We start from the raw sequence: 24462 nt of genomic DNA, 5'->3' as shown, positions 1-24462 counted from the left end.
TACAGAATGTGGTTCTAGATATTCCACGTGGGAGTATACTAATTAGGAATCTGTTTTTTGCGAGTATAGAAGTCAATTGACGACTTAACGTCGCGTTATAGCAAGGGGATTGAGAAATAGTATCATGGTACCCCCGATAAGTAATAATGATATGGCATTAAATCACAATAATGTACGTAGCGTATTATATATCGTTCGAAATGGATATTACTGTAACCCATTGATTAAAGGTGATAGTGTGAATAGATATAACCGGTGATATCACACCTACAAAGCCAGCTAGTTTAAAATATAACAGCTTTATATAACTTAGTATTATATTGATATAGTACTGAATAAATCAGTAATATTCAGTCAACGCGAAGTTTGATATGGCAGAGGCAGGAACGTGTTGGGGGGTGGAATGAAATTGGGTTCTTTCAATAAGCCGAAAACACAACGTCCACTCAACGAAAGCCATATATATTTCATAAGCATATTAAATCACACTCTGCGTGTCGTTTAACTAGCGTTACGATCGTTGGGTGTTGCTTCCGTAACCCTGGGGCAACGTTAGATGCACAGATTTATGCCTTGAAAACTTGCACAGTAGTTCACACCTCAAAAATATTACGTGGAAAAGTAAATTAACGCTAATCAAGATGAAGGCTGAACTTGCGCTGTTTCGCAAGTGGCCCTACGACAGCGTCAGCTTGTCCGACCTCTCACTGGTAAGCGTCTAGCGGCCTATATATTCATTTGCCGTGAAATTCTAAAGCATAATGGACTTTATATGATCTTTCCCTTCGTGCTGAGGCTTAACGGCGCTGTTTTACGTGCTGGGCCCAGCAGGAGGAATCTTTCCCTACATTCACTAACGCCGCTCAGGTCGACTGCATCGCCATCCAGGGCAAAGCTCGTGTTTTTACACCTCACACCGCCGGAAGATACCAGAAGAAGCGTTTCAGGAAGACTCTATGCCCAATTGTCGAGCGTCTAGTCAACTCATTGATGATGCATGGCAGGTACGTGGTAAATTGCATTCATTAAAGTGACGGTACAATGGTCTGACGTCGTATGTGTACACCATATATGCGAGGTTCACATGGAAAATGATGATATCAATAGTTCAAATAAGCTTTTAAAGCGATGCAATCAAATTTTCGCCCCTATCTGATTTCTGTATATGCGACCTTAATTGCATTGACCGAAAACGACTTAACAATTGTGTAGGAACAGCGGAAAGAAACTGAAGGCTATCCGTATTGTTATGCACGCATTCGAGATCATCCATTTGATGACGGACCAGAACCCTATTCAGGTATTTGTAGATGCCGTGAAGAACGGTGGTCCCAGGGAAGACTCTACCAGAATCGGTTCTGCAGGTGTCGTACGTCGTCAGGCAGTCGATGTCTCTCCACTAAGGAGGGTTAACCAGGCTATATACCTGATATGTACCGGTGCCAGGAACGCAGCATTCAGAAACATCAAAACTATCGCGGAGTGCTTAGCTGACGAAATCATGAACTGCGCAAAGGAATCGCCCAGCTCCTACGCCATCAAGAAGAAAGATGAAATCGAACGTGTTGCCAAGGCTAACCGTTAAACAGTATTCATTAATGTCTACCAGTTTATTTCGTTGCTGCATGGCGGACTGTGTTTCTTCATGATATGGTGACGTGGAGTGCTGTGAAGATGTGTAGACGTTATTACCAACACTCACCTCTTTATCGAGCTGAATTGACTTCGGTTTGTATTCATGCAATTAGTGACCAGAGTGGCAATCTCCAAGAACTTTGTACGCACATCCGTGTTAGAATAAAACGATTGTACAAAGTCAACTCCAGAAGGGATAATAGGCAGGCATACGTGGTCAGATATGCCCAAACTTTTTAATGTCAAGTCAATGTCAATGGAGCCAAAGAGGTGGTGAAGCTTGTCGCAACCGTCACATACGAAATAGGACATGTTCTCAACTAAACAAACAATAGGCACCCCGTAGTCCTGGAAAAGGTTGATACCTTTAAATAAATCATTGATGCTGCATTATATTATACCACGCCGTAGCTGCATACCTGAGTTCGTGAGGCGTAGTGACCGCAACCAAAGAAGAAATGTTCACGTCCTCCATAAGTGTTATGATCACGTCACCAGTACCGGGCGGTAAGTCTAAAATAAGATAGTCCAGGCGGCCCCAATCTGTTTTTAATACTAACTCCGATGCGATTTGGTCGATAATGGGTCCTCGATATGCCGCATAACCCTGTGATATTATGAGCTATATAGCAATATATAGCCACAGAAGGAAAGTGTAACCATGACGTACCAACTCGCGCTCAGATTTGATAAAAGAAAATGACATTACTTTAATGCCGTGAGCCTCCTTAGGCTCCATAAGGCATGTAGTAGCAGTTTCATCAGGTGTAAATCCTATGTCATCGCACACATCAGAACAACATGATGCTTTGCCACCGGATGTGGCTGCAGAGCCGATGCTAAAGGCGTTAGCATCTTGACCCCCGTGTGTATCGTACTCTATCCCGGATTCCGCGAAGTGGACTCGTTTCCATAGTACATACGAATTGCTCAGACCTAGAATCGAAGCTATATTGGGACCATATATATCGAGGTCACAGATTCCAACGGAATGACCGTTGTTTTTAAGAGACAGTGCCAAACCTGCAGCAACAGTAGACTTGCCCACACCACCCTTGCAACTGTGGACTGCTACTATATGAGACACGTTCCAATGCATTTGTTTATAGTTATATTATAACATCGTTAAAGGTTTACGTTGAGGCGTGGTAAGTCAGCATTTTTCGACACCACTATTTCCATGACATTCTCACCCTTACTCCTGAGCACGGTACGATAGTCCACAGGCTCCATGTTGCCCATCTTAGACAAGGGGATGTGTATATTGGCCTCCTTACTGTGCTTGTCATATTGCACGTGAATTGGCAATTCATTCTCTGCAGAGATGATGAAAAAGTACAACAAAACATACCGGGAGGTTCAGATGTAGTCTCTGTAGCATTGCAAGTAAAGGAAAATAAATCCGCAGCTTTAGCAAATATCTGGTCGATAAAGCTGCTCTTCGAAGGAGTATCTGGTTGCAATTTACCACAAGTAGTATTGAACATGGCACTAAAATCCAAAGAGCGTGCAACTTCACTAACGAAACTGTCACCTCCAGACTCTAGTGACTTCCGGTTTAATTTCAAATTGACATCGTCTAAACCGTTCATTATTATTGCCAGTTGTACCTAACCAAGATGATTTAATATAAATAAAGCATACCTGACGTAGAGTTTGAAACAGATTTGCCATCCACGTGTTGCGGACTTCCTTTTGCGATATTGACCAACAAGCTCCCAGGAGGTTACTAAGTAAATATATAGAATATATAAAGTAACCTACATAAATATTATCCTGCATTCCTCCAATGAACGCTGCCTTAAGTAGTTGACCTCCTCACCAATGAACACGAGATGTAAACGCATAAATACACATGAAAAAAGTTCAATGGCCTTGCTATTAATGAATTCCCGTGTTTGAGTAGTTGCATACTCCTTAGCGAGGACATCACGGTCATTGCCGTGGTGAGCCTGAGTTGTCTAAAGACCAAAGACGCTACCAACCTTATACAACTCAAAGAAATATTTTGTTGCAAACGTAACTAACAGTTCCTCTCCAGACGTGTGAGCACACTGGAGCTATAAATTGTGAGTAAAGCATACAGCACGGATACCTGGTGAGTCCCGTCTAAGTTATCGAAGCATTCTTGTACCCTTGGCAAGATGTAATCATGAGGATACCCGAATAGAATATATAAATCCCTCAGTAACAGATTGTCAGAGTCACAATGCAAGTGACGAAAAGCCTGTGAGTGATATATGTGCTGCAAAAGAGTGGGCAGCCATGCAGAGGGATCTCGATGGAAATCTTGACCGGCAACTTCGTTTAAAGAATAAGATAGTAAAACACGAACATAATTCGATACAGAACGAGGTGATGTCAAAGATTGAGCAGCAGATAAATAACATCTAGCAAAATACTCCAAAAGACTAGACTCATTCATGATAGTAACCTCTTTCTGGATGTATAACTGCCGCACTAAACCTAGGGTACTGCGCTGCAAATCGCGACGGAAAACCAATGACGCTACTGAATGGATGAATTGGTTGCCCTCAGCCTTCTTAGCAGCCAACGCTCGTGAAGCCTCACGGAGTAAGTTACCACCCTCCACGGCCATGCGCTCATACAGCCTACAAACAGTGGGATATACAAACATCTTATAACATACCCAGACCCTCCATGTGCAACATCACGAAACACATCTTCAAAAGCTACTTTTGATAAACTAGAACCCGTGTAACCAAACCAAGTCTTGAGGTCATGCCAGACGGCACACTTACGGACTTCACATGGTTTCCTCAGGGGGGTATTCACAAGCGATTGACCCTTATTCCAAGGACAATTCTCTTCATGCTCCATTATCCCTTTTAGAATAATGAGAGAAGTCCAATAATCTAGTACACCAAATAGGTGCACCTATGTTACACATTAGCGTTAGAGACAAAAACATTTCCCATGGTCAGAGGATCACACACAGCAGCTAACATAATTGCTCCAATGCAAATTGAAACAAGGATACCTGTTATCACCCTAGAACCTTCTTGTACACTCGTGACCAACAGACCACTGTCGCCCATTTTGGTACGCAGAATTGAGCTGTCCACAAAATTAGTTAACTTCGATCCGTGATCCATGGAGTTTCCCCTATTTGGCTGTAAGCCTTCGCCACGTGCTCCATTCGTTTGTGTATAAAGAGGCCATCGGTAATCATTGAAATAGGCCAAGCGATAGTTGAATAGAAACTCTCCAAGATACACTTTGCGAAGGTCTAAAGGAAATTAGACAACATGTACTATTTTAACGTACCTATCGTGTATTCCTGTATGTCATTTCCATGGGATTGGTCAATGATGCTTTGCTGATTCTCCACAATACTGGAATTAGCATGAAAAACAGGAAGTTCCTCAGGACAATGTCTCATCATATGGCGTTTAAGTTGAAACAATGAAAGTCGAGATATAGATGCACGATCACCCCGTGCCTTTATGCCACGTATTACGCCTTTTATAAAACCAGTGACGTAATAAGTAAACTTCCCTACAGTTGATACAGTTAGCTGACGATTGGAATTGTAACTGTAGCTGCTTACACCCCTGCTAGAGGATGCCATCCATATCATAGGCGACTCTTTAGGTAAACGCTCAAACAACGTAGACGCTTCACAAGTGTCAGTGACCAAAAACGAATGAACATTGGGATGCTTAACTATAAACTCTTTCACGTACATCTCAATGTCACTAGCCGCAATTACGTCCTTCGCCTGAAATTGAAAATAACGATCGCCTCCATGACCAGTCATATAGACAAAGTGACTTGGTAAGTCATATTGCTTATCCACGGATTCAATGTCCACACGGTATTTCACAGATACACGAGAGCTTATAGGGTATTTTTTGGGGAAACGATGACTCATAACGTAACGTAAATTGTGGAGTCTAACGGCCATAGAACGATAGGCAATGTACATGTCCTCCAGAAACATATTACCCTTGTCATACCTAATGTCGTTCTTATAGTCCGTCATATCAACACTCTTGTCAACATAGATACGACCGGGATGAGCATTGGTTGGGTGACATAAGCACGTTTCAGGTATCAAAGAAATGCTTTGTTTACGAGGAACTAAACCATATTGTTGAATAGTAGCCTCTACAGCAGCTACGTTGCCCACATGCCTGTAATTGTAATAAAAACGAGAAGTTGAAAATAACGTGGCATTTACTTCCTTATACCTTACAAGCATGTCCCGCTCTATACCATGGATTAAACCCTTTAAAGAAATATAATCTGTAACATTAAATCCATCTCGATAGTTGAGTCTAGCATTGGTAAGCGCGGATTTGTACCTGCCAAAGAAACCCAAAGTATCCGGACCAATAGCGGCTATGCTACCGCCAAAATCATCCTCACATATGCTCAAACCAATGCAACAATAGACAACAAGTAGTAATAACATTGTCTACCAGGTAATCCAGTTATAATACGTAAAATGAACTGCTTAACGGTATTCAAAGGCTTAGGGTAATCTACACATCCCATAATGGCAATATACTAATAAATCAAAAGAAGATCGCGTCAGCTTTAGATTAAGCGAATACTTAACAGTAAACATTAAGTAAATGCTTAGGGGCTATCTAAAGACATAATGTGTGTAACAGCTGGTCAATATGATATATATTCGACGATGGAGACAATGCCATGTTATATACTAGCTCCACCATAATCGACCAATGTGTAAAAATATATTGTAACCAAATAATATGCAACACTGCCATAAACGATTTGTTTAAAGAAATCAAATTTTAAACGACCTTCCATGGCCTCAAGAGCAAGTCAAATTGCCAAAGCGACTTAACCTTCCTAAGACATGCCATAAACGGTCAAGTAAAGGTTAAACTGCAGTGTGTATTCATTAAGTGGATTAAAGTTGAGATCTAGAAATCATGATTAGTAGTTTGATTGTTCAATCGTGCCACTGTTATCGGAGATGATACATTATATCCCCAAATAAGTGTTGTATAAACATCTCATACTATGATAGTGTATACATAGAATTTTTTATATCGGGGGCTAAGGCGAATTTTACATATATTCATAATAAAGGCGAGTACCCCCGCATTGTTTGATTAAAGTAATGACATATCATGATATAGATCAATATTGAGTTAATTGTTGAATAAAACCAATACACCAGTCGTCATGTACAGAAATGCTATTGGCTGATATACCATAAGCCATCTGCCCTGAGCGACATGACCATCAAAAGTTCTCTTGGCAACTGAAAATAGTGTATATAAAAGTAATTAATTTTTCACCATAAAGTGCAAATCATGGTCAAATGTTAACTCTGTCATAATATGGAAGATGGTCTTATTCATAACCCTATATTACCAGAGAAATACTGTGCTCATCCACTACTCCAACATGTAAAAACAGACTTACGAATTAAGGAATAAACAACTCCCAGTGTAACTAGAATGGTCCTCAAGAAAAATGGTACAAACTTCGCTGCGATTGCCGATATACAAATAGGTAACATTTCAGAGAGCAATATAGACATAACGGGCAAATAATCTCTGCACGTCTGTTATATGTTAAATAACCGCACTTACAGATAAATACCAACTAAACAGGCATTAACAGCAGATAGCAAACCCATAATCCAAATGAAGGCAAAGAACAGAGCAAAGGCTTTGTTCCGGGAATCGGCATCAGTAGTACCACTTGGAAAATAAACAATCCTAGGATATGATTAAAATTATAAATACGTTATATAAATTAACACAATAATACAACAAGACAAAGTTTGGGCAATATTTAAATAAACTGCATAATACAACAGAAGCTAAAAACATACAGAGGGAAAAGTAGCGATATAATAAATGGAAGAGTGAAATCCCCTAAACACAAAATGAATTTAGTATGCAATAAACGTGCATTTTAACAGTTCCTCTCCCCTGTTGACGTAACATGACTTCCCTAAGATGTAGACAACACGCATACCCAAATTCCATGCCCCTTTTTCCTAAGTAGACATCATAAAATATAATAACAAAAAGGAATAAGCCCAGGAATTATCCTAATAGCAATCGATGAAGACACAACTTACAAGTCGCTTAGTTATAGTATCCTCCATAGCTCCCGTATGCGTCACGCGAGATGTGTTACATTATACCATATAAATTGGATTAATTAAATATTTTATCACATATTTAGAAAATGTGTAAAACTTTATAAGAAGGTTGCATTTGATATGTTTAGTATGCACCTGCCATTCGAAGGCGCGATACCGTATTTAACTACCGCAACATCATGTTCAACAAATCAGTTGCCAATCATGGAGGAATGATCACGATCTCTCCATCGACTGTGATAGTTGCGGAGTGCTTCATTGTAATGTTCAAAACCCAAAGTGTTCATTGCAACTAAAATGTCATCCGCACTTAAAGTTTTTCGGTTTTCCTTGGTACATATGTCGCTTGCCTGCATATTATATATCAAAAATAAACATATATACAACATCATACATATTGACCACAGATCAAGTATCTGGGTCACACCATTCAAGGCTAGAGTCAATATGTAATAGGAATAACGCACAAAATGGCAATATAACAATCAAATAAAACTAAAAGGCATATATAGAGAAACTGGCATTTTACTTAATATATCTTGAAAAGCATTATAGTATATGAAAAAGCAGTGCTTGACACTATAAAACATACCTCTGAAGAGATGAATAATATAAATTCCGTCACGCACTCTCTGATTATGTCTTTTGCTTGTTTGGCAATTTTAGCCGAACCAGGCAAAACGCTTTTCATAAGACGACCGATGTTCGCAATAGGTAACGATGTGTCACCCTCAAGTTCCCGACGCTCAAAACCAGTGAAGGAAGTACTACTCTGCGATATCATATCATAATCCAAGCCTGATGAAGTAGCATAAGCTGTGGATTCATATGGCAATGGCAGCTCTTTACCAAGAGGACCTTGAACGTAGCGCACGGAATTTGAAAAGGTGTCATAAACCTGCTCTTCGTTGAACAGGCATTGTTGCAGTTGTTCAGATATGTGAGAATCCCCAGTAGTAGTCCTGTTCGAACTGGATTGGCCATCTCCAGAATACAAACTAGAATTCACATTGCATTGCAGATCCCCCAACGACGAGGACGATGCATGCTTACCGGAGGTAAGAATCTCAGCTGCAGATTGAAAGTCACCGTTTATTGGTGGGAGAGTCTGAGTGACCTGAAAGTCGTTGACACCCCTTGGAGTACCACTGAAACTTGATGTTGTCTCCGACTTGATCCCTACGTCATGTAAACCAGCAGGGTTCGTCAACGCAGACGTAAGAGACTCATCATAACTACGGGCAACCAACATAGAGGCATTAGTGATATATCCGTCGACGCCATCCTTAGTGTGCCTAGATATATCACCTCCGGCATTTTGACCCTCCGGCATATGGCTTACATATGGTGGATCCGTAGGTACATGCAGCTTCGGCCCCGTTGAGTGGTAATAATAAGACTTGTCATTATCCACGCGGCCACTCATTATGTCTGCAGTACCCGTTATTACAGAATCGGCGTAAGGTTCACCACTGCCGACATTATACCTCCATACTTCATTATACGTTTCGGCGTCCACGTTATCTGCTACGATTGTTTAGACATGCACTAAGTTGTTAGAGATATATATAAAGCATAACCATATTCACACATGCATAGCAAACGTGATCAATGAACAGCACGAACTTGGTAATGCAAACCACAAGTAATCATGCCCATATAAACTCTAAAACCCAATAAATAATGACATAATATAGAAATAGACTGTCCAGGAACTAACATAGAACATAAGTAATAGGCATACCACCAATTATTAGACAGAACAACAATCATTATCACGAAAAATGGATCATCAAAATAAAATTACGCCCACAGAATTAAACGCATGAAAAGAGAGTCAGCGAATCTCCCTTTCCAGCTGTTTTGTATAAAACGAGTGAAAACAAAAAAAAGTGAAAGCAGAGTTGAAACAAACAACCATATATGTGTAACACATTTTCAATGTGCATTTGTATATATGATAAAATGCAAATGGAGATTAGTTTAAATTGAAATATAAATAACATACCTATTGCTTCCGAAGTGTATTCACTGTTGTGATTGTCGTCAGATTCGTTCGTAATTGTGTTCATCGGTGGACGCACAGAAACATCAATCGCATTCATACCAGTTGTAACGTATGTATTTAATCTCACATGTCACGCCAAGCCAAATTTATATTATCCAACGCAATCCACCTCGTTTGAGAATGGCGTGGATTTGGCATGCTCACAAAAACTCAAACCGTAGCCAACAATTTGCACAGACCCAAACAATCGTATCTAATATATATACTTCATCTTAACTATAAAGTAATTCCGCGAATATAACTCCTTTTGTTGCAATGCTAATGGACAACAGTGTGGGATAAGCGGGTGCTTCCTCCCGTAACCGTAACATAAAATAAAATACTTATAATTTGGTATAATACTAACAAAACCATCTCTATAAATAATAAGGTATAACTGGCTTGTTAACAACTTTCAAAGTTATTAATGACCTAAACCTATCACGAATATATAACGTTTCCTCGATGTCGTGTGTATCATCTAACACATTCAGATTTTATCACTAAATTTCAACACTTCAAAAATGCAGTGCAAAGCAGCTCAGTCTGCTCTGTGCTTTTATATCAAAGAAATCAATATCCCCTTCTCATGTCGAGAACCTTGCATACTCAGGGCAATGCTTTGATGATGACTTTTTGCATGCTCCCAATCTGTATTAAATGGAACGTTTGTACAAGAATTTGGGATAATATAATAACTAAAGAGGCCTTATAAACGCCAAATTAATGGGCCGTCTCTATGTTAAATATCCACAGACAACGTCGGCACCCCTGCCATTGTCAGATGCGAAATAAATATATCATAACATGATAGATATTTTACCTCAGGTATCAATAACTATACAATGGTTGGGAAATAACTTTGTGTAGATGCAGATTTTTAACATCAATTTCCTTATATCCATTAGATAAGTGGATAAGTTGAGGTTGACGTCAGTCGGAAACCCATTCTACTTTTAATCACTGTATTTGATTCGTAATATATCCATTTTGCCTATGAATGTAGAGTAACACTCATCATCGCGTTTCTCAAACAAGAATATTATCAATATGTCTATTTATATATAATAGTCAAAAAAAATACTAGTGAAAGTAAAATGTTAATTTGGTAAGTAATTTGCCATGTGTTGCTATAAGTAAATGATGGTGTCTATGGGTGTGCCAAAGTGAATCTCCTTACACACCATAAACAAATTAACTTCAAAATGCGCTATATTTATCAGAAATAATGCGTTTCATAGTAGTCTTAGCGTCATTAGTTTGCCAATGTCTGGTTAATGGCCTTCATGTACGACATCGCATAAACGATGTTGTGGAAAATGTTACACACAAAGAAAATACTTGTGATCATAAAACGCAAGGTATCGCCCGCCTGATCACGGAAAAAGAGGTGTGTTTATCGTATACATTGTTTTAAATTTTATTTCGTATATCTGTATCATTTTCTTATAGGATCCGTCTTCCGGGATTGAAGTTACACTGCTCCTTGAGCATAATAAGTTAAATATTTTAAAGTAGGTTACAGATAGAGAAAAAATAGTCAATATGTGCATTTAGTACATGGTTTGCGTGTATTGCATCGCTGCGAAATGCTTCGTTTTTTGTATATAACATATGGGCTAAGTGTAGTAACACGTGTTTGTAGTAATGTGTAATAAATACATGCATTTAGAACGTTGCCCTGGTGTACCTATATACTTGATCTACGTGGGAAAGGGTCTTAGATTCTATAAATTTCTAATATTGGGGGTATATGTCTTTTCCATGTTGAAATTGTGTAAATGTTTTAATGGCGAATGGAAACTAATATAAATAGTGATTTTTAGTGTCCTATAATCTGTTTAAATGCTGTATTAGTAGCTGGAAATAGTCATCAAATACTGCCTATTTTCATACAAACACGACTAATGCTTCTCCAGGGGTAATAAAGATCTAAAACGTTTTACTCTAACACATCTAAAGACACCCATACTCATTAAGACGAGCGAGTGTCTGACTATCGACAACGGGCAAGAAGAACTTTTCTTATGCTTCCCAAATAATTATAGCCTTAACAGTTGGTGGATGGCCTTATCGAAGCAAATATTATGCAACAACCAAGGTAGTGTGCGCAATGAAATATATGGAGAAGCTACTTTGGAGGAAACTCAAGCGGATATAAACTCATTGAAATCTGACGAAGAAAAAACAGGTATTAACATACACATAGATGAACGTGATCCTGCGAAATTCCCGCAAATAAAGGTGCATTACAAGGAATAATTAAGCATTCTGTTCTTTTGTTTAATGGGTGGTAAATATACCTGCCAAAATCTGGTGTTGGAGGAACGAATCTATTGCTAGCACTGAATGCATTCCTTAATGAGGCTCATGTTTCATGATTGTATAAGGTAACGTATTACAGGTAGTTTCTGTAGGATATGCATAGACATTTGTACTTGGTTAGCGGTATAAAATGAAATCAGGATTCTTATGTTCTGTTGATCCTAAAGTATCAAAGCTCTCGCAGCGGAATATTGTACATGATGAAACATTGGGGAAACGAAAATACCGACTGGATGATTTCGAATTTGAAAGGAATATTGGATCTGGTAATTTCTGCGAAGTTTGGCATGTAACACTGAAAGCCCGACCGGAAGAGTCCTATGCCTTGAAGGTCTTTAATGTGGTAGGTGTTTAATATCGGGAATCTAAGCATACATGTAGCAAACAGTCAAGTCTAACCACTACGTGAAGTCGGTGCAGCAGGAGCGATTGGCCATGATCCGTCTTAATACGCCAGGACATACGAACGTTATACGTCTGATCGATACATTCAAAGATGATGCTCATGTCTATTTGTTATATGAATATGCCAGCGGAGGAGAGTTGTGGGATGAAATAAAACATGTAGGAGTTCCCGATAAAGCCACTGCTCGTATGCTGGTCTGGCAGCTTGTAAACGGTTTGGAATATATACACGGTCACGGTGTAGTGCACCGAGATATAAAATGCGAAAATATTGTGATTCACAATGGAATGCTAAAATTCATTGACTTTGGCACGTCGCTTTTTTTGGATGATGGCCAGTGTGATACTTCCAATGAAGCACACGAAAACGAATATCGAAATAATCCATCTTCAATAAATCTAGAAACTTCTGGTACTGCTGATATGGTACTGCCTGGTTCAAGGATGAAATCCAAGTTCGAAAATTATGTAGGAACGCCGAATTTCATGCCACCAGAAGCAATCGCAAACATTAACTCAGGTAAAGCTGGAGACCTATGGTCCCTTGGATGTACAATATATCAACTATTGCTTGGGATGAACTGCTATATAGGATCTTCTAACTACTTCATTCATAAAAATGTTAAACATAATCGACCAGCATTTCCGGACGGTTTCGATCCTGATGCGAAAGATCTTATTGAGAAATTGCTAGTGAAGGACTCTCATGAACGCCTTAGTCTCATGGATATACGACAACATAAATATCTCGCCAGTGTGCCCAATCAATCTTTCACTGTCGTTCCAAAGAAGTTTGACAATTTGTCCGTGGAGATAAGACGCGCTTGCTGTAAAATCCAAGAATCGATTTTTGATTTAACGATTAAGCGTGAAAAGGTGACAGATGCAGACTACCAAAGTATAGAGGAGCTTTTAAAGTGGATGGAACAACATGCTCCTCCAGCAATCACGAGTGCCTTGCAGTTCAACTACTATCGCATGAGGGAACAACTGACAGTTGAAATAGATGAAGCTAACTTATATATGAGATCTTAAGAAGGGAAAAGCACAGCATTACTATAGAAATAACTCTAAATCGTTAACATGGTTGTATAAAGACTATTATTAAATGCACTGTAATCTTACTATCATTATTGTTGTGTTTAGTTTGCTGAAAGCATACCGATAATCGTAAATTGTCTACTTCTTTGTAAGTGCAAAAACTTATGGATAGAACCGATTCCACTTTTGAATCGGTGAATAGACTATCAATTCCTTTACGGTAGAGTTGTTGAAGTCTCTGTTAAATACGCCACTTTTGCCACGGCGGCGCAGCAATTCAGCCTTCCTTCGCAATTCGACATTTAACTTACATTCATAAATTCCTTGATCATTCAGTTCCATCTCCACGACCGCGTCATTGCCGCCGGATGTACCACATGACCTATTTGCGAAGGCAGCCTTGCGAGCCGAATATCCACCACAGCATTTGCTATTATACAAACATGATAACATCCTACGTAATTTATATCTACTCGTTTGTCAAACGTAAAGGACGCATTATATGCTTACACATCTACCGTGAAGATGCACCCTTGAAGCTCTGGTAGAGATGGGTAAAGGTTGTCCATACGCAGCATATGCAGCAGAGTGGTTCTCGAGAAGTTTGCCTTTATAAAGAGACAGAAGGAAATGTTAATTAATATTACACTCCTCGCATCCGTAATTTTACACACTAAAAAATACCACGTTCATGAAACTTCTCTAGAATGTACAAAGCAGGCTTATTATCCGTATACGCTGCCCGTGCAGCTTCATATCCGTTGTCAAAAGCTGTTTTAAGTGCAGCGCAAAGGTTTTGGTCCTACACAAAATGATCGTAAAATAGTAGCTCCATACCTTTGCACATTTGCTTAGCATCTGTTGTAATATCTGATCTCCACTCTGGCTAACTTTCGCAAATATGTGTTGCATTTTTGGATCAACTTCTTCCACGGAGTTGCTAGTGTCATCCGAAGAATTGGCTATTTGATTGTTGTTTGGTCCATCTTCGTTTTCGAAGATTATCTTACGTTTTTTGTCTTTCCCCAAATCAACACCGAACATCTTTGCGATATCTTTAAGCATAGAAAACCCTCCACTCATAGACTCTTCGTCCCCGAATAACTCAGAAACATCAGAGTCATTGGAGAATAAACCGTCGTTGAAATTAAAAATATCATTGCCATCATCCAAGCTAAACATGGCCTTTAATGAATCAAAATCGTCTATAGGAATGGCGTTCCAATTATCTTTAATAGATGCTTCTGGCGCCCTACGTGAAGTTTTGGGCTCTTTAACCTCTCGGCGGAAAACTCTGCTATAGGCTAATCTATTAATATAATCCTCGTTCTTCTTGCAGTCTTTGAAATCTGTCGAATGCGACTCCAGTTCGCCCTTTACCTGTGATATGAAATAGTGACGCATCCTATCATCGTTAATTTTTCTATATATTGCAAATATAGAACTTGCCTCATCTCTATAGGAGTCTATGCGTTGGCTCATTTCGTTATCGCGCCTAAATACATATTTTGTCAAAAGCAGATATGTTGTATACGTATAACGCAACTGCATGTCGATCGAAAATAACAGTTCTTATGTTTTGCTAAACAAATCATAGATATGAAACCATATGTTGATACGATAAATGTTTGGTGTATAGATTGCAAATGACGTTGCAACTACAATATGTAATCTAGGAAAACGCAGAGATTGGGCTACTGTTATGGTATTCAGCATGGGATTGTTAACTCATTATGCGCATGACGAATGTGCACAAACTTACTTAGTACGTGGTAGTTGGTAATCTAACATCTCCAAAGATTCACACTCGGACTTCAATTCAAGTAACTCCTCGTCACTAGCTTTCTGGTCATAGTTAATATTTTTCGACTTCAAATAGTTCTTGACATCATCCATATACTCTTGCTTCTTCATGTCATCTAACCTATTATAATCAACCCTATTGGAATCCATGATATCATCAAATATCGACTGAAAATTAGGGTCAGATTTTCTAATCTCATGATCAAGGCAGTCCTTTCCAAGCACCTCCAATTTAGCCACCCTTAAAACAACATCCTCAGGCGTTTTACAACCATCCAACGTAAGACCTGCATCCACCAAACGACTTTGTAAATCATTAAAGGTAGTTTTCTTTGATTTAAGAGAGTCGCACAATGTTCGGAAGACGTCATCCACATTCTTAGCGTTGCTCCAAAGAGTGAAATTCGTATTTCTTAACACTCCAGTTTGATAATTTAGATAATTACTGTTATGGATATAACAAACATCCGCTTTGGAAAGTACACCACTGCATTTAAATGAGTATCTGGGTATGGAATCCTTCGCTATTTTCACGTTAGACATGACATCGGCTGTATATTCGGGCGTTACCCTTTTTGAGTGTACATAGTACTGTCTTCTTAAAGGATTGAGGCCAAATATTAATTCAGCTGTAAAGCCGATGGTCAACAAAAGTTGAAACAATGTGCCTGGCCTCATTGTTGAGCGTAGAATCTTTCCATCGTTCAAAGTGAAAAATCGCAATTACCAACATTGCTGTATTTCATCTTGCGTGTATAATGAATTATAAAAGCGTATATCAACATGTATTATCAAATAATGTCAATCGTAGCATAAATATTGGGGTTAATGTGTAAAGTAAATTTATGATACACATCAACCTCTAATTTACATATTTTAATGAAAAGAGTTTATTAGACCATCGATGTTACAACAGTAGACCTTTCCATATCAAAAACGCAAAGGCTGGGTATTGTCTCATGTTGCTTCGTAATGAACTTCCTTATCTCCAATGCTGCAAAATAGTATCGATCGAGTAGCACATCCAAAATCTTACCTATATATCCACCCAGAACAGCACTTGTAATGCTAAAGTACTTCCCATCGTTCTTAACATGTTGTCTGTTGTTTGGTATAATCATGCTAATTGTATATATATTGAATCTATAATTGAAGATGCCATGTGGAACAAAAATACATATGAAATCGGCAATAAAGGCGATGAAATAAATATTACGGATCACTAAAAATGGCTAACAAAAATGTATCGCATGAAATAATGTACATAACATGAATTAGGCTATGCCACCCATCCCTTATGTATTTTCATATGCAGACACTTTTTATGTAAACCTACAAAACACCCTCAACACTTGCGCCAATTTTATTGCAAATGACCTGAAGTTGATCCATATGATGATCACGAGTGAAAAAATTATAATCCATATTCAAGTGCTCTTTCTGCATCAAGATATATGCTAATACTGTGCGAATGGCATCATCGCAACGATTAGGAAGTTGTGGCTGTATGGCTTTACACGGCAAAAAGAACAACTCTACCTCAGATAATGCATCCTTAAGGCTGCGATAGTTAATTATAACGTTCCCAGCTGACCGTGACATCTTTTCCGATCTATGATTTATGTAGTGTGTCACATGTATCATATATATAATTCTACATGAATATGGCAGGACGTGGCTCTGCCATAAAAGATGAGAACTTAGAAAATCTTGCCTTAGAATATAGTAACAGGCATATAGATTTGCAAAATTGATTTGGTACTTACACTGTATGAATATTGAGGTCTTGGAAAAAAAAACCTTGCGTGTAGTTTCCCTTTGAGGCGAAGAATGCAATACCATTTGTCCTACATATTTCATCCAGATGTATCTGTAAATTCCTTATCACTAATATGGTAGTATTGTTCGCGCATACGTATAGTTTCATTAAGTAGGGAATCTGCCATTGGAAAAAAATGGCATTAAACCTAATAAATAAAGACAACTCACCAATTTCAAAATATCATACGATTCCATGGCGCAGACTATGGCATCGAATTGTTTCAAATCGAAGTCGATATTATGGCTAAGTGGAAGATCATTGAAAATATTATCCTCAAGCAATGTCGATTTGAAAAAAGTAACTTTGTGCTTATCTGATGCCATCGACCGCATTCTTGAAACTAAACTTTCGGCATGGTTATTTCCTATGTCAGATTCTCGTAAGAAAAAACTGTTAGCCACATCCTCTGGAGTCACGTGTACATCATTGGCAAAAGTCACCCGCATCCCTGACAATATCAGATTTTTCATGGTCTCCTCCAATATGCCATTCTTACCAAGTAACAATGTATTTGAACGCATAATTTTCTGCTGAGCTTCAATGCCCCAAAGGCGAATTTGCCGATCATATAGCAGGGCATCTTGCCCTGATAACTTAAAATCATTTGTCCCACTTGATTTGCATAAATTGTCAGCAGAAGATGCATGTTCTACCAATGTAGCAAATTGTGCGGGAGAATCCTGAAGCATCCTTGACGTTGATGGGTTCGAATCATCAAACATGTCACTAATGGAGACATCCACATCGTTGATTGATGAAATAAGTTCCATGGCGCTTCAATATTGATAATAGCGATATGTCCATAAAGAGATACTGCTCACCGCGTAACGGTAATTGGTGAATTCGAAACAGTGGCATTCCCTTATGTTTAATCCATTTTATCCCATTCCAATTTAGTCATTCAGCATATGTGATGGGATAAATAAACATAGTTTCAGCCCTGATTCAATGCAAACAGCATCTGTGTTTCTCAATAATGTATGTATAAATGCGCTATAAAGATGAACTAGATTGCCTGTGAAGCCGCATTGGGGCATACTTCATCATGCAACAAAGTATCATGTTAATATCTCATTTCCGCACACTTCATGTGTTTTAAGGAAACTAACGGCTTGTGTGTAAGAGACTAAAAAATAGCAATTGGCATACCAAGACACAAATAAGTGATACGACTAAACCTGTATTTATAATAAATATATTTACGTATTGCAATAGTATAATGAAAACTATTAAAAAGCGGCAATCAAAATTATTTGTTCCGTAAAGGAGTAGGAATAGAATCTATCTCGATATTACCGAAAATGACGTCTTAAATTATAATCAAAAATTCATTGTTGTGGTGAAAACCACAACTGAAATCTGTGTGAAAGATTGTCGGTTTACTGTATAAAATAGTAGTTGTTGATCCCCGAGTAATAGAAGGAATATAAACATGTGTAAAAACAAATTAAAAGTAGATAATGCGCTTCTACTATATTGTGATGATTAATTAACATTCTGATCCATAGAATAATACATTACATAATATATCAATATGATGTCTACCGTCGCTACAGCCTCCGGACGGTGCTACCCACACAAGGGTACCAATAATGATGGGGCCCACTTAATGTCGATTTAAACTTGTCCAATCAGTTGATTTTTTCAACCAAATTTTGGGTAAGTTAACCTTTCATGAAGTTTCAGTGTCAACTTTCGGTATATAAAGCGTGAGGCCTCTTAAGTTCCTGTATTTCATGGTGATACATAAAGCGTGGTGATGAGGTCCCTTCCGTTTTAATCTTTCGGTCCCCTTAATGTGTGTATAAACCTATTCAATTATTGAGGCTTGATGTGCTATGTCCGTCATTAACATTGTAATGTGTTTACTTTCGTTTGGCGTAAGGGTTTTCACCTGATTCATAGTTATATATATTGATTTCTAACTTCAAATACAATTACAGGTGAAAATGTCGCACGGTGCAAGTCGTTATAAGAAGGCTCATGCCAAAATGCGCTGGAAGGTTGGTGGAATCTTTCGGTAATGTAATGTTGTTCAGTGGAAAAAGAAGAGGACACGTCGTTTGCAACGTAAGAGGCGAAAGATGAGGCAACGTTCAAGATAAACTTATTTCTTTAATATCCTTTTTACCTGTCAATATACGCTACCTATTGCTTTAGTATGGTGCAAAGGTGTATCATCATATCATTCTTCTGTTTGATCCGAATCTTGTTTCGGTGAAGTTTACAAAACACATTAAAGTTTGTGCTGTCGCATTGGTGTAAATTTAACTGCTATTTTCTTGTAATATAGCACATTTGAAACAACAGAAGAAAAGGACAGCGTTTGGTTGCCAAGTGATGAGAATATTTGCAAGTTTTCGCACCGAAGACGACATTTTGCTGCAATCTGTTCTGGGCATATTAAAATTTCCTAGGTATAAAGGGTATGATATCAGCCAAAAGGCAGTGCTGTCTATTTGTTTCTTTCGCCATCGAGTCCAAATTTATAGGACACTTTGCATTACAATTGAAGTAGGAAGATGGCTAATAAATAGCGAGTGGATGAATAATATGAAAATTAGCTAACAATTAATGCAATATTGCACTATTCCTTCAAAATGTTGTCATGCATAGATATTTTAAAATGTTAGTAATCATGCTTGCTTGCCGTACTAATTGGTTTGTTGTACCTACTTCTATTGTGCAGTATCGTAATGTCATGGTGCTACGCTGTAAATTCCTGATATTTGTCATAAGAATCATATACTGTAATATATATTATTATAGAATAATCCCAATATGAAAAAATCGATTTCTATGATTTGATGTGCAACGCAGGAACTACAGCCAACAGGGTTACACATTCAACTGTTAGGCCACAAATCAGATCATATCACTAATTTTGGTCACAAGTGTGTGTAAAATGTCTCTATAGTTTCTACTTATCTGCTCTCTATATAAGGAAACGCAGAGCAAGTTGCAGCGTCACGGTCATTTACAATATACCGAAACCTCTGGATGGTTGTCACGAATCCGTTTCTTTGTATTTGTTAATTAGAAACAAGTACAGCACAAAACGTATGAAATGGGTGATTATTGTAATCCAAACAGTGACATCACACTGCTTAAAGTATGTGTAACATCATTGCTAATAAACATCTTTTGAACAGGTCCCAAAATTTTTAGCGGAAGAATGGAGAAGAGCCAACAAAGGGCCTTTCCTAGGGTATTGTAAAAAGGGGGAAGATGTGAGTTTGACTAAGTAGATAATTGTATATTGCAAAAGGGGAATCGTTTAATTTTTATTTAACAGTTAAATCTCTGTTATCTCATCTCTTGAATGATAAGATATGCGTTTATGTGGGAAAAGTACTTTGTTGAATTATCTTTTAATGTGCTTTATTTCCATACACAATGTCTTCATATGTTTGCAGGGAATAGTACAAGAGCTTTTGGTAGAGTGCAAGGAGAAGCAGCAACTTTTCTTAACACGAGATAATCAACTTAGCTGTCCGACCGCTGTGCAATTTAGGTCGGATAATCCAAATGTCGAATCAATGGGGAGGTTCAAAAGGTGTCTTACAGTCTACCCATCTTTAAACACCATGTATAAAAACGTGGGTTGCGTGATTATTGTGCGCATATGCTCGTAGGAAATCAAAGAAAGACACCTTTTGTCGAATGTCCAAAAGCGTTTGTTAACAGTTTTTAGCTTTCATATATACAGCAAGAGGAACCACGTATGAGACAAGAAATGAAATTAATAACGACAGAACTATGACGGTATGTTATTCATGCATCAGTATGTATAATTTATAGCTCTTTAAATACTTCAATCCGCAGCGCAAGGGGGTTGAAGATGTATTAAGGGGAATAACTATCGCAACCCCTCCGAAACAGGACACTCCCTACTCAAGGTCAAAAAATAAAGGTGATATTACATGTATATCTTGTTTTTAATTTGTCGACTACATACGTATTCTGAATCGTGATATATCCTGGATTCTATTTTTTGCCGTTTACTTATTGATTCAATCTAAGTGAAATGAATTATGTGTAATTGTTTGAGCTATGTCTAACGGATCTTTCAGGGCAAAGGAGAGATATCATGGATATGGACGAACTTAAAATGAGCATATGTAAGGTGTTTGAAACAGATGAAGGAAAGGAAGGTTTACAGTTCAAACGAATATGCCAACTAGTCAATCAACCTTCAACGCATGTCAAAATTGCAATTGATGAAATAGCAGAACAACGAAAACGAAGCTCAGATCATAAGCTTGTATACTTCTTGCGAAATCATTTTAATCCGGGTAATTTGATTGGTTACGACAAACACATTTTAACAGAAAAAAAGAAATCCATACTGGCTGAACATATTAATCAAGGATAAATAGTATTTATAACGACCACTATAATCTTAAGATATCCTGTGTAGATTGTGCTATAATCAACAATGCATCTATTTGGTCCTGTGCCACACATCTATAAAAACATAGTCGTAGAGTGAAGTGTAATCTAACAAGGATTAACATCAATCATTATAATGGCATCGCATCAAGATTGGACGCCCGTGGTATGGTCAAAAAAGGACAACTGTCGTGGGCCGCAGAGGAAAGCAGCATTAAACGATGCCAGACGCACAGGGGAAGATATTTCAACAGAAAAAAAATGTAAGAAAGTATGACGACTATGCCATTTATATACATCTACAGTTTTGGGTGGGCTAAACAAATCGACAAAGGCATACCTCCCATCGAAGTACGTCATACGTTTTTATTTTAATGTGTACAGCGCGGCTAAAATAGATAATGAAACGGAAGATTTCAGAATAGAACGCGTTGAGTTTCATTTTAGGCAAGCATTACAAAAGGCAAGGATGGCAAAGGGTCTTACTCAACAATCACTGGCTCGTTTGATAAATGAACCGGAAAGCACCGTAAAGGAGTATGAAAATGGAACGGTATGTTTTAGGAGACATGCCACGTTACGTTTACACCTAGGCTATTCCAAATGGTGTTATTCTTCAAAAGTTGACGAGGGCACTGGGCACTCAGCTACCGTCAGCCAAACCCCCAAAAAAAATCAAGTGAACGCACGCTATATAACATTGCTGTAGTTATTATTTCTTTCTGTTTAAAATAATGTCGAGTGACCATTGTAAAACAATTGCAAGTTCTATGCGTTGCGTCTATCAATTTTCGAAGGTACCTACCCTTGTGATTTATCTCGTCTATTTGCCTATAGAATCATCTTTAATGTCTCTACCGTTACTTTACCTCTGTATTTTAGACTTCAAATCTTGCGTGTACACTTTGAAAAGCCTGGGTATTTGGAGGTCATCATATATTCCCTTAACTACGGAAACACTGTGAGGGTCATCAATACCGATGTTCTCTTTCAGGCGTTGGCGCTGTGACTTGTTGCAAATGTGAAGCGCCTTAATATTGGTATAATCATTTTATATGACATACCGTGGCCAGTAACCATGTACATTTTCTAGTTTGTATGTCAGTCCCGTCCTTTCCGCTAAAACTTGGATCACTGTAGCAATCCAAATAATCATCTTGAGCCTTCAAGAATATAACAATCACACAAATATGTTAACCTGGAACAGATGTCCTAAGAGTGACGAAACTGATTCCAATTTACGATAATTGATGTTGTGCTCATCAATTTCAGAAATGAACATACCTAAAGGTAAATAACGTTACGAACAATGTTTTAATTGTAAGCATGTAACCACTGCAGTTGTGCACACCTATCCAAACATGGTGCCCGAATGCCAATGAATAAATATTCAGCAACTTGTAAAAGCTTTTAATAGTTGGTTACTATCCTACAGACTTCCTTAGCGCCACTTACCCAAACTAATTGGTAAAAAAAACGTATAATAAGCTGTCTTGTTTTTACAAATGCGATAGTATAGTGCTGTAGCTGCCGTAGGATTATCTAATAAAGAAATGTCCATTGTGTTGTACGTATCCATATGCTGACCAAGAATGGTAACCATAGATATTCGTGTAAATATGTTAAATATACTAATAAGGCGGTCATTTCCTTTGAACTGGTTTGCTATAATCCTGAATATTTCATTATATATTAATATAATAAAACGCTGTAGCTGTATACAACTAACCTATGTACCATTGTATTCAACAACATCGTATCATTCACCGCATTCGATATACCGACCGTAGGTACTTTATACCTATGAAAAGATATAGTAGCCTAAAAAGAAAATTGCATGTCTGATTTGGATGTTAAACGAAAGAGCCATGTACGATTTTATAATTTATGTATACACAAACTACTGACCAGCATAGGTTGGATCGTCTCATCACACTCTTATCCATTATATCATCTGCCACTAAAAACGCTGTCTGAAGCAATTCGACACACCATCCTGCGTGCATTAAGCGTTTCATGTACACACCCATACCCAGGATTAAGGCTAACTTCCACTGGTATTCACTTATATTATCACCCAAAATACATCTTGTAGTAGCAACGACAAGCGTGCCTCGTATAAGTTTACCGCCTATATAACTGATGTGTGTTTTTAGAAGGTTGACAACAAAGTGTTCTAAAGCAAACCATCAATATATTGCTGCAAGTCACAACACCCACCTTGTAAATTGTACTGTATAGCGTGTGAATAATATGCAATATCGTCTTGAGAAACATCATAGGTACTTATTTCGGCAATTGCGATATCTAGAAATGTAGGCATAAAACGAATTAGACGTTCATTGCACAAAGCAAATAATTCATCATTTGATAAATGGTTTGCACAACTCATTGTGATCATACATTTAAATTTTATGACAATGTGGTTCCACAATGGCTCCAAATCACTAACAAAAATGTGGTCCCGGGCGGGCTCGAACCGCCGACCTTACGGTTATTAGCCGTACGCTCTAACCAACTGAGCTACAGGACCTCCGACAGGGGGTAAAGTTTTACTTTGATGTTAATCTTATATTTGTATTAATACTAAGGGATTACAGTACTAATATATACAATTAGGCTATACTTTCATATGCCAATGTACAGATTGATAAGCAAGACAAAATCGATTTTCGGTAGATCAAGTTTTTGTCATCTTATCTCTCGTTATGTAAAGATGATATATTATTAATACAGACGTACAAACTTGTGAACCTAACAAATGTCCTAAAACATACACTAAGTTTTAAAAACTTTTAGACGGATTTTATCTAAGAACATGTGCAATGATAGCCTTATGTTGGCGCATATTGATTCTAGAGGACATGCATTTGTTAT

At 38.1% G+C, this 24462-nt stretch overlaps 14 protein-coding genes across 14 annotated transcripts; 6 read left to right on the top strand and 8 right to left on the bottom strand.

Annotated features, from left to right (window-relative positions):
- The first annotated feature begins 455 nt into the window (after positions 1–455).
- On the top strand, positions 456–1596 carry BBOV_I000230 (40S ribosomal protein S5/S7 family protein). Its single transcript, XM_001608635.2, has 3 exons — positions 456–710; positions 868–1004; positions 1213–1596. The coding sequence occupies exons 1-3, from the start codon at positions 642–644 to the stop codon at positions 1583–1585; spliced, it is 579 nt and encodes a 192-aa protein (XP_001608685.1). The 5' UTR covers positions 456–641; the 3' UTR covers positions 1586–1596.
- Positions 1597–1600: 4 nt separating this feature from the next.
- On the bottom strand, positions 1601–2739 carry BBOV_I000220 (ParA/MinD ATPase like family protein). The gene is made up of 4 exons (XM_001608634.2): positions 2306–2739; positions 2055–2242; positions 1703–2020; positions 1601–1666 (listed from the first exon to the last, which is right to left on the bottom strand). The coding sequence occupies exons 1-4, from the start codon at positions 2732–2734 to the stop codon at positions 1603–1605; spliced, it is 999 nt and encodes a 332-aa protein (XP_001608684.2). The 5' UTR covers positions 2735–2739; the 3' UTR covers positions 1601–1602.
- Positions 2740–2753: 14 nt separating this feature from the next.
- On the bottom strand, positions 2754–4483 carry BBOV_I000210 (uncharacterized protein). Its single transcript, XM_001608633.2, has 7 exons — positions 4286–4483; positions 3731–4247; positions 3621–3695; positions 3400–3587; positions 3280–3364; positions 2987–3245; positions 2754–2951 (listed from the first exon to the last, which is right to left on the bottom strand). Exons 1-7 carry the CDS (start codon positions 4474–4476, stop codon positions 2761–2763), a joined length of 1506 nt encoding a protein of 501 aa, XP_001608683.1. The 5' UTR covers positions 4477–4483; the 3' UTR covers positions 2754–2760.
- A 35-nt stretch (positions 4484–4518) lies between these two features.
- On the bottom strand, positions 4519–6163 carry BBOV_I000200 (Peptidase C13 family protein). The gene is made up of 2 exons (XM_001608632.2): positions 4924–6163; positions 4519–4885 (listed from the first exon to the last, which is right to left on the bottom strand). Exons 1-2 carry the CDS (start codon positions 6071–6073, stop codon positions 4539–4541), a joined length of 1497 nt encoding a protein of 498 aa, XP_001608682.1. The 5' UTR covers positions 6074–6163; the 3' UTR covers positions 4519–4538.
- Positions 6164–6780: 617 nt separating this feature from the next.
- On the bottom strand, positions 6781–7845 carry BBOV_I000190 (putative integral membrane protein). The gene is made up of 6 exons (XM_001608631.2): positions 7727–7845; positions 7555–7642; positions 7475–7517; positions 7230–7358; positions 7060–7193; positions 6781–6895 (listed from the first exon to the last, which is right to left on the bottom strand). Exons 1-6 carry the CDS (start codon positions 7751–7753, stop codon positions 6783–6785), a joined length of 534 nt encoding a protein of 177 aa, XP_001608681.1. The 5' UTR covers positions 7754–7845; the 3' UTR covers positions 6781–6782.
- Positions 7846–7921: 76 nt separating this feature from the next.
- On the bottom strand, positions 7922–10012 carry BBOV_I000180 (Histone-like transcription factor (CBF/NF-Y) and archaeal histone family protein). The gene is made up of 3 exons (XM_001608630.2): positions 9759–10012; positions 8343–9277; positions 7922–8100 (listed from the first exon to the last, which is right to left on the bottom strand). The coding sequence occupies exons 1-3, from the start codon at positions 9853–9855 to the stop codon at positions 7942–7944; spliced, it is 1191 nt and encodes a 396-aa protein (XP_001608680.1). The 5' UTR covers positions 9856–10012; the 3' UTR covers positions 7922–7941.
- A 983-nt stretch (positions 10013–10995) lies between these two features.
- Positions 10996–12134, top strand: BBOV_I000175 (uncharacterized protein). The gene is made up of 3 exons (XM_051767002.1): positions 10996–11187; positions 11250–11311; positions 11717–12134. Exons 1-3 carry the CDS (start codon positions 11026–11028, stop codon positions 12057–12059), a joined length of 567 nt encoding a protein of 188 aa, XP_051623881.1. The 5' UTR covers positions 10996–11025; the 3' UTR covers positions 12060–12134.
- A 31-nt stretch (positions 12135–12165) lies between these two features.
- On the top strand, positions 12166–13584 carry BBOV_I000170 (protein kinase domain containing protein). Its single transcript, XM_001608629.2, has 2 exons — positions 12166–12465; positions 12504–13584. Exons 1-2 carry the CDS (start codon positions 12253–12255, stop codon positions 13560–13562), a joined length of 1272 nt encoding a protein of 423 aa, XP_001608679.1. The 5' UTR covers positions 12166–12252; the 3' UTR covers positions 13563–13584.
- Positions 13585–14211: 627 nt separating this feature from the next.
- Positions 14212–16122, bottom strand: BBOV_I000160 (uncharacterized protein). Its single transcript, XM_001608628.2, has 3 exons — positions 15331–16122; positions 14406–15063; positions 14212–14370 (listed from the first exon to the last, which is right to left on the bottom strand). Exons 1-3 carry the CDS (start codon positions 16047–16049, stop codon positions 14242–14244), a joined length of 1506 nt encoding a protein of 501 aa, XP_001608678.1. The 5' UTR covers positions 16050–16122; the 3' UTR covers positions 14212–14241.
- A 140-nt stretch (positions 16123–16262) lies between these two features.
- On the bottom strand, positions 16263–18230 carry BBOV_I000150 (ThiF family protein). The gene is made up of 6 exons (XM_051767073.1): positions 17361–18230; positions 17138–17241; positions 16911–16983; positions 16708–16874; positions 16408–16472; positions 16263–16365 (listed from the first exon to the last, which is right to left on the bottom strand). The coding sequence occupies exons 1-6, from the start codon at positions 17961–17963 to the stop codon at positions 16265–16267; spliced, it is 1113 nt and encodes a 370-aa protein (XP_051622938.1). The 5' UTR covers positions 17964–18230; the 3' UTR covers positions 16263–16264.
- A 664-nt stretch (positions 18231–18894) lies between these two features.
- On the top strand, positions 18895–19820 carry BBOV_I000145 (uncharacterized protein). The gene is made up of 3 exons (XM_051767409.1): positions 18895–18991; positions 19137–19196; positions 19233–19820. Exon 3 carries the CDS (start codon positions 19534–19536, stop codon positions 19759–19761), a length of 228 nt encoding a protein of 75 aa, XP_051623897.1. The 5' UTR covers positions 18895–18991; positions 19137–19196; positions 19233–19533; the 3' UTR covers positions 19762–19820.
- A 178-nt stretch (positions 19821–19998) lies between these two features.
- BBOV_I000140 (Transcription initiation factor IIF beta subunit family protein) lies at positions 19999–21595 on the top strand. Its single transcript, XM_051767187.1, has 8 exons — positions 19999–20305; positions 20346–20423; positions 20610–20792; positions 20829–20868; positions 20903–20958; positions 20995–21106; positions 21267–21488; positions 21525–21595. Exons 1-8 carry the CDS (start codon positions 20261–20263, stop codon positions 21566–21568), a joined length of 780 nt encoding a protein of 259 aa, XP_051622937.1. The 5' UTR covers positions 19999–20260; the 3' UTR covers positions 21569–21595.
- Positions 21596–21686: 91 nt separating this feature from the next.
- Positions 21687–22276, top strand: BBOV_I000130 (putative multiprotein bridging factor type 1). Its single transcript, XM_001608625.2, has 4 exons — positions 21687–21848; positions 21891–21936; positions 21970–22138; positions 22179–22276. The coding sequence occupies exons 1-4, from the start codon at positions 21722–21724 to the stop codon at positions 22266–22268; spliced, it is 432 nt and encodes a 143-aa protein (XP_001608675.1). The 5' UTR covers positions 21687–21721; the 3' UTR covers positions 22269–22276.
- Positions 22277–22278: 2 nt separating this feature from the next.
- On the bottom strand, positions 22279–24019 carry BBOV_I000120 (putative farnesyl pyrophosphate synthetase). The gene is made up of 10 exons (XM_051767151.1): positions 23806–24019; positions 23618–23716; positions 23494–23581; positions 23315–23386; positions 23041–23258; positions 22784–22869; positions 22650–22748; positions 22455–22615; positions 22391–22416; positions 22279–22353 (listed from the first exon to the last, which is right to left on the bottom strand). The coding sequence occupies exons 1-10, from the start codon at positions 23984–23986 to the stop codon at positions 22298–22300; spliced, it is 1086 nt and encodes a 361-aa protein (XP_051622936.1). The 5' UTR covers positions 23987–24019; the 3' UTR covers positions 22279–22297.
- Between the last annotated feature and the right edge of the window lie 443 nt (positions 24020–24462).

Source organism: Babesia bovis, chromosome 1 (genome assembly GCF_000165395.2).
Source record: "Babesia bovis T2Bo chromosome 1, whole genome shotgun sequence".
Lineage (NCBI taxonomy): Eukaryota > Apicomplexa > Aconoidasida > Piroplasmida > Babesiidae > Babesia > Babesia bovis.
The sequence above is the reverse complement of the archived record's forward strand: the minus strand, read 5'-3'. Positions and strand labels throughout refer to the sequence as shown.